This window comes from Myotis yumanensis, unplaced genomic scaffold, assembly GCF_028538775.1.
Source record: "Myotis yumanensis isolate MYYU_CA2020_CCGP unplaced genomic scaffold, mMyoYum1.0.hap1 SCAF_2, whole genome shotgun sequence".
Classification (NCBI taxonomy): domain Eukaryota; kingdom Metazoa; phylum Chordata; class Mammalia; order Chiroptera; family Vespertilionidae; genus Myotis; species Myotis yumanensis.
Genome location: NW_027223753.1, coordinates 50,752,234 through 50,767,275, shown reverse-complemented (window position 1 = coordinate 50,767,275; position 15,042 = coordinate 50,752,234). Strand labels below are relative to the sequence as shown.

Here is a 15,042-nt window from a genome sequence, read left to right as displayed (position 1 = left end):
GTCCCATAAAGCATGTCAGAGAGAGTATTCATCTCACATATAAAGAGTTCCACCTGCCTGGGAAGGCCCAAAGGGGCCATGAAGAGATGAGAGAATATCTCACAGCCAAGAAACAGTCAGAAACTGAAGAGAATTATCAAAGGGGAAATGCAGTGTTCTAGCAAAAAGTCAGATCTAGGAGGCTAATAAGTAGCTTATTTAGTGAGAGTCAGCATTTCAGTTTTTTATTAAGATATTGAAAACAATGAATGAAGATAGAAGCAGCAGCCGGCAGTCAGTGGTGCATTTGCTTCTTTCAGAGTCTGTTTTCATCATGTGACTTCACTTGAAACTTCTGGTCTGTGCCACAACAGGCAGTATCTTAGATCATGCACCAATTTATTTTATTTTTAAATATATTTTTAAAATTAATTTTATAGAGGAAGGCAGAGGGAGCGAGAGATAGAAACATCAATGATGAGAGAGAATATTTGACTGGCTGCCTTCTGCATGCCCCTCAGTGGGGATCCAGCCTGACACCCAGGCATGTGCCCTGACTGGGAATCGAACCATGATCTCCTTGTTCATAGGTCGACACTCAACCATTGGGGCACACTGGCTGGGTTTGCTGCTAACTTAATAGGAAGGTTTGGACAAAGAATTTGGGCTTTGGGTTAGATAAACCTGGGTTAAAATTACAGCTTGACCAATTATATTTTTCACAAGTTACTTATTTTCTCTGTACCCTGGATTATTCATTTGTAAAAAGAAAATAAGATTATTGTGAGGATTAAATGAAAGAGTATGTATAAGCAGTATCAGCTATATAATTGTTGGGGCCTGGTGCAAAATGTAAATGTGAGGCTCTTTGTTCAAAGATTATTAAGAATTAAAAGTTGGAGACAGCAGAGCATTAAACCAAATGTGGGGCTCTTCTAAGTGCAGGACTTTTTTCATACTTAAGTGCCTTCTTTTAACATAACTATAGAATGTTTCAGTTTTTACTTCTCAGTTTGAAAGGCACCTGATATTTCTAGAGGGGTGAGTCAAAACACTTGCAAGTGACTCTAAATACAAACTCTGAATCATGATGTTTTACATTTAATAAGCAATGCCCTGGCTGGTGTGGTCTAGTTGGTTTGGTCCCGTGCACCAGAATGTTGCTGGTTCAAGTCCAGATCAGGGCACATGCCTGGGTTTTGGACTCAATCTCCAGTAGGGGGCATGCAGGAGGCAGCCAGTAGATTCTTCCCTCTCACATGGATGTTTTTCTCTCTCTCCTTCTCCCTTCCTCCTCTCCCTGCCAAATAAATAACTTTAACAAACAGATAAACTTTAAAAAGTAGTAATCCTCTCATTAGTCAAACTATACAATGTTTGTGTTATTGGAGGGATAATGTAAAAATAGTCTTTAAATTTAGAGTGCTCAGAGTAAGTGCACGCTAATACTAAACTTACTATTCAAGGTAGGTGAAAATAGAGGGCATTGATCTCGATGAATTTTTAAAAATATAAATCTTTATTGTTTCAGTGAATTTTTAAATGCATTGATTCTCACAGAAAACAAACACATAGCTGCTATTAGGACTAACCAAGTCAGAGAATGAAGCTGAGGTTATAATATTTGTGAGGGAGAAGATATGAGCAATTTTTAACCTTCTAGATGTCTTTAATAAAGCATAATTTAAAACTTCATTAACTTTTTAGAATCTCTGAAGAATTAAAAGCCTCACATCATTACCTCATTAAAGGCACCTGTCTGATAAATCAAACACTTGGCCTAGATCAAGGCGGGATAGTGAAAAAATTATTTTTAAAAATATCTATAATTCCGAGAATGATTAATACATAATCTCAGCTTTAAGAGGGTATTAAGAAATAGAGGACCTGTCTAGACCATTGAGATCCAAATAATAAATGGCTCTTAACAACAGAAAGGGAAAAACTAGAAAATGAAGATAATCTTGTCTGATACATTCAGAAAATAAGGTGGATAATATGTGAAGCTTTGAGTTAATAATAAAGTGAAACCTTTATATACCATATTAAAGATTTAGTGAAGTCAGTGGGCAAAGTCAGCTTTGCCTAATTATCTGAATTATCAAAAAAGGTACATTAATTTTATATGAACATTAAGATCTTAATGTAACTTATTCCGTGTTCTGATCCTAAGGAAGAAAACAGGTCTTTATAATGGAAAAGCAAATTCTACTTTTAGATAGGTCAGAAGAGCAGCAATTCTTTTTGTGCTACATGGCATTTATCAGTATCTTTTGGAGCATTTCAGAACTGTTTCCCGTCTGTTGTTTTTAATTTTCTTCATAGCAAACTTTATCTCTGTACTATTCAACAGTCAGAAGATAGGACTTTTAAAAAACGATGCCACAAATAGAGAGGAATATACAGTTTATGTTTCACACAGTCAATTTCACCAGAGGCCTTGGTAACCACACCTAGTCCACTGAAGCTCTTTGTAAGATCCCAATGCCATGCTGTAGAGTTAAATTGGAGTGGGGAGTGGGGAGAGGAGGGTGTAGGATAAACCAGAAAAACTGTTCCGATCCATCAGTTTCGCTTTATGTAAAATGGGCATTTTACCAATCATCAATTCCTATAGGTAGGTGTCTTTAACCACTAAAAATAATGATAAAATAGTGTGTTGCACTCTACTCAACATGGTGACAGCATTAATGTGTCCCTGACTACATTAACGAGGGAAGACAAACCATGGATTCATTGGGATTTCCTGAAAATTCATCAGTTGTGAAATCTCTTCTCACCTGCTCTGGATAGCCATCCATACTCCTTTGCCCTTTAGTTTGAATTAAGCACCGTCCAGGCTGAGGTCCCCGGGTGGCCTGTGAAGAGGGGATCTGAATAGGCAATGGTGACTGGAACTGCTGGATGGTCACTTTGTTTATATTTCCCTCATATGGCTGCTGCTCCCGGCTACGATGCTGAAGGCTTTGGGACCCCATCAAGGTCTGGATATGGCTGCCTGCCTGTGGAGAAGATAATCTGTCAGATGACGATTCGTGGTGTTGAAAGGATGTGATTAAAGTAGAAAACACGTACAGATACCTCTTTGGTCAAGTGGCATCATTTGGGCTTGCAGCCATGGCTGGAAAAGATAATGAAAAGACAGCAAGGGGCCGCCTACTGTGGTTTGTGAAAATGTTAATATTGGAGCAAGGTTGCATTAAATACATTCGCAGTCAGCTGGTGGTTTGCCAGAGTTTATTTTAACTCCAATTTTAAGGGAACAAAATTCAGTCCAAGAAAAAGAAGTCACTACTTAAAAATAAAGTCAGGTTCCATATGGCATTTTATTTTGAAATATACCAGGGAGAGAGCTGTAATATATGGAACTTTTATGCCACAAGGGCTTAGTGATATTGCTTACATGAGTATAGTCAATATTTATTGATTATCTGCATTTTTAAAATCAAGAGTATTACTTAAAGAAAACTTAAAAAATTGTGTTTTGACATTCGAAAAAAAACAAAATGGAATCAACAGTATGGTTTTGGGAATCTTTAAGTTACATTAAAAATTAATCATGAGATAAATTCTTGTGAGTATCGATAGTCTGTGGAGGCACTAGATCTGGAAAGGTCTTCAGAGTTAACTCTGTAAGGAGATCACCTCATGTTGAGCTTTCAGAGATTCATCAGGAAAGTGATCATTTCTTAGTCCTTAAAGGCAGTTATGGAGGCCAGAGGGCATCCTCACTCTGGTCTCCCATCTTTGAATGATACGGTGCGAACCCCTGCTCCTTTGCTCATTCCTATTTTCTCACCTTCTTTCTAGCATCAGCTCCTTCAGTCACTCTACCTGATATTTTTTCTACCAAGCAACCAGATCTGTTTGTGAGCTGGTAATCAAGAACATGTCTTTTAATATCAGGTAGGGCTTAACATGGAAGTTTAACATGAGAAATGAAAGCTTATCATAAATACTTTTAAGCATATGTATTAGGATAGTGCTGTGGTCGGTACTTCACTCATCATTATGGAAGGATCTGAGGGTTTACTTCACGAATTCATTTTCTTTCTTGTTGATCTTTTAAGGTTGGGTAATTTGGAACTCAAAAATGAATTTCACCTTGGAATTCATTAGCTAAGAAAGCCTGTGAATTTTCCTGCCTAATCAAGATTTTGATTACTATGAAAAGGTCAGGTTGGAGGAATAAAAGAATAATTTTAAGCAAGTAGTCAATGAAGAGGTTAATTTTATTTTTTTAAGAGACATCAGGAAATGACAGTGATCATGGAAAATCATTTGAAGGAGATGAAAGGCATATTTCTTGATTCCAAACAAGAGGTAATTGAGTGAAGAAAATACTCAAAAATTATTATTTGGCCATATGCAGAGCAAAGGCAATAACCATTTGATTATATTTTTTAGGTGTTTAACTGGTTGTCTTGGTATCATGTACAGTTTTTTTACATCAAAAACCAGCAAGATATTTAGTATGAGAATCTTGAGGAAAAGATGGAAAAAAAAGTTTCAGGCTATTCCAGCATAGTGAAAAACAGTTAGCAATCCAGCACTGGCCAACACAATTAACCAGCGACCACAACACTACAACACCAGCACAACTGAGATAACCACGTAGAGAGCAAATGTGTATTTCTTGATGAAATCTATTCCCTTTTCAGCCATCCTAGAAGACCGAACACCCCTCTGGTCAAGTTTTTCCTTATTGCAAATTGAATTCTCTCCTACCTCTGTGGAATTTCACGTTCTCTCGTATGGGAGGAGAGAAAAGCCATGATAAACACAGTATCACACTGTGAGCTGCTAAGTCACTGGCATGCTGAGTTAGTTAGAGAAAAGTATTTCCTGGAGTTCGAGGAGCTGGGAGTATATAGGCTGGCTTAGGCTTACTGGCCTGGCTTCTGAACAGTCCATTGGTTTTACATTTATACCTGCTTCTCACCTCCACTGGCATAATATTCATGTATCTTCAGTCAGTGCTTGAGTCAGTGGACACACAGGAAGTGATCACATAGACAAAGCATTTTTAACAACCAGAAAAACTCAGAGAGATATAGCATATAGCTAGAGTTCCAAAACACATAATCTGCCTGAGAAAATCAATAATGACCGCTTAACAATCACTTCATTGATTAGAATACTCTGGTAATGGTCTATCCATGGGTACAAAATTAATTCTATGTATTATAGAACTGTAATAGTCTTTAGATTTTTTTTGGTTTATTTTTTTCCTTCTGATGGGACAGTTTGAGCTCAGAATTTTGTTTCGATTTGGAACTTGAGGGCAACCACCATATCCTACTTGCCATCTTTAATGACTGGCATTTCATAAATAATGGCTGTCATCCAAACACTAGGTGCCAAGCAATATGCTAAAACTTACATGTATTATCTCCTTTAATCCTTGTAATAGCATTAGAGATAATTATTATTATCCAATGATATTGAGGAGAAAACTGAGGCTTGGAGAGGTTAAGTAACTTTCCCAAGTCATCTGCCAACTGGTAAACTGGCAGGACCAGGATCTGAACAAAGGCTGTCTGACTATGACTATCATAGTGAATTGGAAAGGAGCCATGTAAAGGAACAGAGGATCAGGTTGTTGAGGATGAATATATTAAAATCTTTAGCAGCTCTTTACTTTGCCAAAGGGCCATTCCTACTTACTGATTTAGGTCTATCACCTATTTTAGATCCTGTGTATGGGACTTAGAGCTGTATAGTTAAGCAAATAGGCTGATGCTCTGTGCACTTAGCAATCTTTCTATGATTATGAAGTGACGGAGCTCGTGTTCTTATATGGCTTGGAAAAATATAATGCGGGCTTGGAGGAAACATCTGTAACGATTCTGTTTGCATCAGCAGCAGTTTTTTTCAGTCTGTGTTTGGGCTATACACTGCAGAGGATGGGAATGACAGCTATAGAAAGCAAAGAATTAACACTAAGTTTTGTGTGAAGTTAAACAGACATACAGGACACAAGATATCTAAAAGAACAATTACGGTGTGGAGAGACAGTGATGAGGAAGTTTTTCTGACTGGCACGAAGGCTTAAGAAAGGTAATAAGGTGCTCACGGTGAAGTACAACGGACTGATGAAAATGCAGAAAATGTCAGAGCTGGCATTTATTCAGACAGAGGGGTTAGCAATGAGAACACTGACTCATACTGAAGGGGAGTTTGAACAAAAAGGTTTCTATAAAGCCTGTGCTACACATTTTGAATGATAAAAAGAAATAGAGAAGATTTGACATTTGTTTTGAATTTTCAAGGGGAAGTTGGACAAAATAACATGTATTTGAGGAGAATAGTGATGGAATGTGGTGTTTTCAAGTTGACCTGACCAAAATACTGTCAAAGTGTATGTTTACAAGGAAAAACTCCAATATCCATTGGACCCAAGGAAACATTACTGTCAACACCACAGAAAAGAAATGTTGATTTTGCTACCTTTAAAGTGTTTGGGAGGTTTTGTATGATATAAAAGAAATGACTTTCTCATGACAACAATACTTTGGTTCACACTGTTCTCTTAGAAAACAGTGTTAGACTGAGAAGTGTATTACCCAATTTGGTCATTTGTCTTACCACCTATCTTGACTCTAACCATTTTAGGGTTCCTTCCAAAAGTCAAACATAGCCTCAAAGGATGACAATTTATGCCACTGAGAATATGCAACTGGACACAATCAACTTCTAAAATTACATCCAAAAGAGTCCAAAAACGTTTGGGAGCAATTTCCACACACAGAATCATCCATAAAGGATAATTCAATCGTTGATTTCAAGATATCAGCAGCACTCATTGAAATGAGTTAGTTTTAGTAATTTTGTAAAACAACAACAAAAGGCCCTGTCCCTTTCTATCTACATCATGTATTCTGCATGTTCTCCTTTTTAACATGCAGGTTAAGTTTTAAAAATTGAGGCAGTAGGACTTCTGCTTTCTAGTAGATTGAGTAGGCATATTTTATTCTCTCCATGAAGAAAAATAAAAAACCCTGGACATTATATATAAACAAATATAAGAAAATTCTGGAAAATAGACAGAAAAGAGCAGATCAGCTAAGGACATAGGGACCAAGTAAATGCATAGTGGTGAATTCATTGAGTTTTATTTTTGTGTCGTATATCCCAGACTTGGAGCTGAAGAAGCAGGTAACCTGAAAATGCCTAAAGGTACAGATAAGAAAAGCCTCAGCAAAAGCCTACCCTATCTAGCCAAAAGACCAGAAAAAAGGGGCAGAAAACTTTGATAGTGACAGCCCTACTATATATAACCAGTGGGAAAACACTGTAGCCCCACAAAGTCCAAGTGGGGATCCTACACTTCTACCCTCATAAGGATGCAACAAGGCACACCAACACTCCTGCTGGTGTACTATCAGAGAAGGCCACTGCATTCATCCCCTTTGGCCAGCAGGGAGCCCCTCCCCCACCCCCACGGTGTCACTGGAGAGCACAAGGAGTAAGGACTTACTCTCCCACCCAGCAGTAATGAGGCACCCTTCTCCTTTCCCGGTAGGATGGTTAGAGAGGGTCTGGTAATGAGGCTACCTTCCCTGAGGTACCAGTGGAGGCCATCTGGGAACTTAGAACGTTAATTTCCACCTAGCAATAATAATACGTTTTTTATTTTTGCCTCAAATCAATAATTAAAATCCTATCTCAAGAGCCTAGAAAAAGAGAAGCCAAATAAACCCCAAGCAAGAAGAAAGAAGCAAATAATAATATCAGAGATCAATGAAATTGAAAATGAGTAACAGAAAAAAAAAGAAACAAAAAGCTGATTCTTTGCAAAGATCACTTCTAGCAAGATTGAATAAGAAAGAAAAAAGAAAACACAAATTAGCAAAATCAGGAATATTACTACAGACCCTGCAAACATCATAAGGGTAATAAAGTAATACTACAAATAACGCTATGCACAAATTTGACAACTTATATGAAATGGGCCACTTTAAAAGCACAAACTACTGTAACTCACTCAATATGAAATAGATAATTTAAAAAAAAAATATTTTATTGATTTTTTACAGAGAGGAAGGGAGAGGGACAGAGAGTTAGAAACATCGATGAAAGAGAAACATCGATCAGCTGCCTCCTGCACATCTCCTCCTGGGGATGTGCCCGCAACCCAGGTACATGGCCTTGACCGGAATCGAACCTGGGACCTTTCAGTCTGCAGGCCGACGCTCTATCCACTGAGCCAAACCGGTTTCGGCTGAAATAGATAATTTGAAAAGCCCTGCAACCATCGAGATTGGAATATGTAATTTAAAAATCCCCAGGAAAGATATCTCCAGGTACAGATGGTTACACAGGAGAATTTTACCAAACATTTAAATGAGAATTAACACCAATTCTACACTCTCTCTTCCAGATAATAGAAGAGGAGGAGACACGTCCACTTTTTTTCATGAAGCTGGTAGTTTTACCTCAATAACAACACCTGATAAGGACAGTTAAAAAAAAGGAAGAAAGAAAACTATAGAGCACTACCATTTATGAATATAAATACAAAAATCCTTAACAAAATGTTGGCAAATGAAATTAGCAATATTTGAACTCCATGCCCAAGTGGAGTTTATTCCAGTGATACAAAGCATGTTCAATATTTGAAAATTAACAACTGCAGTGCACATGTTAATGGGCTACAGAAGAAAAATTATGTGATCATATCAATGGAAGCATTATATATTTGACAAAATTTAGCATCCATTTGTGATAAAATCTCAGAAATATAGAAATGAAGTAACACTTCCTCTACCTGATAAAGAACATCTACCAAAACCATAAAGCTAACTTAAAACTTATGTGAAAAAAGTGGATGCTTCTTCCCCAAGATCAAGAACAAGGCACAGATGTCTACACTCACCACTCTTATTCAGCAGAATGCTGGAAGTTCTAGTCAGTAGAATAAGGCAAGAGAAGGCAATAACGGGCATACAGATGGAGAGGAAGAAATTAAATGTCCTTATTTATAGGTTACCTGATTGTCTACATAGAAAACCCAAAAGAATCACCAAAACAATTCCTAGAATATACAAATGAATTCAGCAAGGTTATAGGTGTGTTTATGTATGTTAGCAATGAAATGCAGACACCAAAATTTAAATGCAATACCATGCACAGTAACTCAAAAAAAGTAAAATATTTAGGTATAAATCAAACAAAGCTTGTATAAGATTTATATGCTGAGAACTACACAATCCGGAAGAAAGATATCAAACACAAATAAATAGAGAGACATATTTATGGGTTGGAAGACAACACAGTAAAGATGTCAATTCTTTCCAAATTGATACACAGGTTTGACAAATTTCTATCAAAACCCTAGAAAGATATATATATATATATATCTTTATATATACACTGAGTGGCCAGATTATTATGACCACCCGCACCTGATGTTTGTAGGCAAATTAGCTATAATTTCGCACTGAAGTTGCTAGAGGGCCAGATTATTATAAATGTCTGAATAGCACAACATACCTAAGTATCGTTGCTGATCAAGTTCATCCTACATGTTGATGGTGTATTCCAATGGATATGGCTTCTTTCAACAAGACAATGCGCCATGCCACGGTACTTGTATTGTGCTGGAGTGGTTTCAAGAACATGAGGGAGACTTTACCTTGCTTAGGTGGCCCCCACAATCACCAGATCTCAATCCAATTGAGCATTTGTGGGACGAAGTTAAAAGAGCCATCAGGCAGCTGGTTCCACAACCATCAAATCTCACAAAACTGGACAGTGCTATTGATCAGGCATGGTGTCAGATTCCTCGCATCACCTTTCAACATCTTGTGGAGTCAATGCAAAGAAGGATCGCCGCAGTATCGAAGGCAAAAGGTGGCCCAACGAAGTACTGATGGGGTGGTCATAATAATCTGGCTGGTCATAAAAACCTGGCCACTTAGTGTATATATCTTTATATGTATATTCTATTCTAAACTTTATAAAGAGAACTCATACAACTCAACAAAAGGAAGGTAAACAACACAATAAAAAAATGGGCAACGGACCTAAGTGGATACTTTTTGAAAGAAGACATAAGGAAGGCCAAGAGACATATGAAAACATGCTCAAAGTCAGTAATCATCTGAGAGATGCAAATCAAAATGACAATGAGGTACCATCTCACACCTGTCAAAAAGGCTATCATCAACAAATCATCAAATGACAAGTGCTGGTGAGGATGTGGAGAAAAAGGAACCCTCATGCACTGCTGGTGGGAATGCAGACTGGTGCAGCCACTGTGGAGAACAGTATAGAGTTTCCTCAAAAAACTAAAAATGGAACTCCCATTTGATCCAGTAATTCCACTTCTAGGAATATATCCCAAGAAACTAGAATCACCAATCAGAAAGGATATATGCACCCCTATGTTCACAGCAGCACAGTTTACCATAGCTAAGATTTGGAAACAGCCTGAGTGCCCATCAGCAGATGAGTGGATTAAAAAAACTGTGGTACATCTACACAGTGGAATGCTACGCTGCCATAAGAAAGAAGGAATTCTTACCACTTGCAACAGCATGGATGGAACTGGAGAGCATTATGCTAAGTGAAATAAGCCATTCAGAGAAAGATAAATATCACATGATCTCATTCATTTGTGGAATATAATGAACAACATAAACTGATGAACAAAAACAGCATGGATGGAACTGGAGAGCATTATGCTAAGTGAAATAAGCCATTCAGAGAAAGATAAATATCACATGATCTCATTCATTTGTGGAATATAATGAACAACATAAACTGATGAACAAAAACAGCATGGATGGAACTGGAGAGCATTATGCTAAGCGAAATAAGCCAGTCAGAGAAAGATAAATATCACATGATCTCACTCATTTGTGGAATATAATGAAAAACATAAACTTATGAACAAAAACAGATCTAGAGACAGAGAAGCATCGATCAGACTGTCAAACCTCAGAGGGAAGATAGGGGAGGGTGGGAGTAAGGGGGAGAGATCAACCAAAGGACTTGTATGCATGCACATAAGCATAACCAATGGACACAAACAATAGGGTGGTGAGGGCATGAGTGGGAGGCATGGGGGATAATGGTATAAGGACACATATGGAATACCTTAATCAATAAAGAAAAGAAAATCTATCTTTTACTTTTAAATAAAGATAATCATAATCACCAAAAAAAAAGCCAATGAAGCTAGAATAGCTAACACAATTTTGAAAAAGAAGAATAAAGTAAGAAGAATCAGACTGATTTCACGATTATTATGTGTGATATTGGCAGAGGGACAGACATATAGACAAATGGAATGAATCAGAGGACCCATAAATAGACCTTCAAGAAAAAATTTTTGGCAAAGGTGCAAAAGCAATTCAATGGATGAAAGAGAGCCTTTTCAACAAATGGTACTGGCACAATGGGACATCCATAGACAATATAAATGAACTGTGACCTATGTCTCTACATCTTACATAAAAACTAACTCAAAATAGATCATAGATTTAAATGTAAAATGTTAGGAGGACGAGACAACAAGCTATAAAGTTTGAGAGAATATTAGCAAACCATATATTTGACAAAAGACAGTATCTAGAATATATTAAAAGAAAACCTCTCAAAACTTGATAGTAAGAGATTAAACAATTCATTTAGAATAATGGTCAAAAGACACGAAGAGATATTTCACCAAAGAGGATATACAGATGGCAGCAAATAAGCATATGAAAAGATGTTCAACATTGTTAGCTAATAGAGAATTTCAAATTAAAACCCCAATGAGATATTACTACTCATTTATCAGAATGACTAAAAGCAAACATAGTGACAACAACAAATGCTGAAAATGATGAGAAACTGGATCACTCACAGTCTGCTGCAGGAAATGTAAAATGGTAGAGCCACTTTGGAAAAATATTTGGCAATTCCTTAGAAATAAACAAACAAATAAACAAACAAAAAACTAAACATGCAGACCTAGTTGGTTTGGCTCAGTGTATAGAGCATCGGCCTGCGTTTGATTCCGGTCAAGGGCACATGCCCGGGTTGTGGGCTCAATTCCCAGTAGGGGGTGTGCAGGAGGCAGCCAATCAATGATTCTTTTTCATCATTGATGTTTCTATCTCTCCCTCTCCCTTCCTCTATGAAATCAATAAAAATATATTAAAAAAACAGAACTAAGATAAAACAACAACAACAAAAATAACTAAACATACAAGTACCATATGATCCAGCAATTACATTCCTGGGCATTTATCCCAGAGACTTAGAAAGACTTAAGTTCATGCAAAAATCTGTCCATGAGTATTTAGAGAAAGTTTCTTCATAATAGCCCCAAACTAGAAATCTAGGTTTCCTTCAATGGGTGAGTGGTTAAAACAATTGTGATACATCCATACCTTGGAATACTAATCAGCAACAAAAGGGAAGAAACTGTGGATATACACAGCAACCTGAAGTATACTGAGTTAAAAAAAGCCAATCCCAACAGTTACTGTATGATACTGTGTACTTTTATTTGCATGACATTCTTAAAGTGACAAAATTATAGGAGTGAAGTGTTATAGAAATGCTGGGAGTTAATTAAAAAGTTTAATAGAGCAGTACAGATAACACAGTCTTTGGAGTCAGACGAACCTGGGTTTTATACTTTGCTCTCTCATTTTTTAGTTATGCAATCTTATGTAAGTTATCTAAGTGCTTTGCTTATCATGTAAAAACTGTAGATAATAATGAGTGCTTCACGGAATATTATGAGGATTAAAAAATATACCGTAATACATTCAGCATATTGCTGGTACACAGTAAGTACTCAATAATGGCAATGTGAATAAAAAGTTCTTACCTGCTGAGTAAAGGTCTGACTGTCCTTTGGCCACAGCAATAAGTAATCACCAATTAGAACTTGTTTTAAACTTGTAATTAGTTAATGGCAGCTTGCTTTGGAAACTGCACTTGAAAGTTAGGCAATCAGCAACAGTCTCACACAAGTAACCTTAGTTCAAGGTCAATGAACCCCTAAATATTCCAACTTCTGAAAATCCACCAATACCTGAACTCCATGCTTCCCCTAAACTCTGTCTTACTCAGAGAGACTATGCCTTCAAGCTATTTGTTAGCAAAGCAGTAAAGTATAGATTTGTTCCAGATTTGGGAACATAGCCTTTTTTTAATAGAGGAAGATAGAATATAAAACATTTTCAAAAACTATTCTGCCATCGGTAGAGATGATACTACTTACTCTTCACTAATATGGCTAATATTTTAGGTTGCCATGATTCACCTTCATTTCCGCCCCCTTATACCTCCTTCCCTATCATTGCATATGTTTCAAGACAACTCTCCAAGTGAAGAGTATAGCCTGTTCATGTATAAATAACTCAAATTCATGGCCTTGGTCTCATTAACAACCTGCTGTTAGAAACAAAGCTAAATAAAGATTTTGCTTGTCTCTAATTTACACATTTTTATCCCAAATAATATATATTATAGTAGTTAACATTAATTAAACACTTATATGATAGGTGCTGTGATAAATGTCTAACATCATAATCTTCATTTTCAGAGCCACTCTACAAGGTACACATCATTGTCTTCCCAGAGGAGGGAACTAAACAGGGAAGTTTAAGGTGCTCAAGGGCCTGAAATGCAAAGTTAAGGCTCACAGTTTCTCCTGCACTCCTGCTTAAAAGAAATAAAAAGTGAGATCTGAAGAAATAAGAAATACATTGAGATAATGTCCCCCCCCCCCCCCCCGCCCCTGCCCCCGCAGCTTGGTGCATAGTTTAGTTTTTGTGTATCAGTGTAATTGTCATTTTGCAGGGCTTGCTTCCATATCCAGTGCAGTTTTATCACTTTCACAAAGTGATTTTGGCGACGGAACTTAGGTTATTTTGTGGAAAATGGAAACTATCAAACAGAAAGGGGCAGTAGGAATTTTTTTTTTTTTTTTGGCAGTAGGAATCTTACAGATATAATCAGGAGGTTTGATGAGCTAAATTATTGAGGGACTAAATTAACAAAAGGGACTAAATTCAATATGATAGAAGAATCTGTAGGTAGGCTCCTGATTTTATTCCTTTTGAGATTCATAAAGGTAAATAAAGAAAACGAAGGCTTGTAAAACAAGCCCATTTAGGAATATCTAAAATATTTGATTTGTGTAGGTCACAAAGAGCAAGTTGAAGAGGACTTAAAAATTCTCTTTAAGTATATGAATGGTGTCAACGGTTTTTTTCTCTCTCTCTTTTGAATGGTGAAACGGAAGAAACAATACCAAATTGTGGTAAAAAGTGCTAGCCAAATATATATCAAATGAATTCCTGATATTGAGGGTTATTTACTATTGCAACACGTCTATGCTATAATTTTTCTGATTTTTTTGTAGTAGTTTTTTGATTTTTTTTGGTTGGGTGGGTATGCTATATTAGTGATATAACATAGTGGTTAGACTATGCTATGGTATCAATCTTCGTTCCTCAATTCCTTGCCCTATCTTTTTGTCCCATAGGGATGTTGTGAAGATAAGAGTGTGTGTATGTTAAGCATCTTTCCCGTGTCGGATACGTATTGTAGATATTGTTTTATGACTGTGATGACCACATGATTAAGCTTATTTTTTTCTCTTCTTTTATTTGTATTTAGTTAGGGCAACTTTGATGCCAAAAAGTCTCTGTTCTCCCATTTAGGCAGTAGAGGACAGACTTGAACAAATACAGGGGAGAGAGCTCTGAGGTCTGGAAGGGAGGGGTAGAAAGATGTTCTTCCTCCTGCTGTGGGAATTTGGGGATATTGTATTCTGTTGGTACAGTGCAGTATTTGGGAGGGAGGGGACATTCAAAATATTCACTGATCTTAAATTTTTAAGAGTCTAATACTGATGATATACTCGAGTGCCTCTAGTGACAGGTGAGAAGGTGAGGCAATAGGGCGTTCCCCTTCAGAGCATATATATGCCTTAGGATGGCAGCTGGCTGATATGTGCAGGCAGTTATTTCTGGCTTATGGCATCTCTATAAGCACATTCTTCTGTGATTAAATGTCAACTTATAAAGCATAGCCACAGAATTAGAAATTATT

General features: G+C 37.0%; 1 protein-coding gene across 9 annotated transcripts in view; it reads right to left on the bottom strand.

Annotated features, from left to right (window-relative positions):
- Positions 1–15,042, bottom strand: part of LRRC7 (leucine rich repeat containing 7) — a 493,923-nt gene that overhangs the window by 45,950 nt on the left and 432,931 nt on the right. For all 9 annotated transcript variants that reach the window (XM_070405356.1, XM_070405358.1, XM_070405365.1 and 6 more), the window contains one exon: positions 2,760–2,981. In XM_070405356.1, the coding sequence (XP_070261457.1) occupies positions 2,760–2,981 (222 nt within the window). The remainder of the gene's footprint in view (positions 1–2,759; positions 2,982–15,042) is intronic.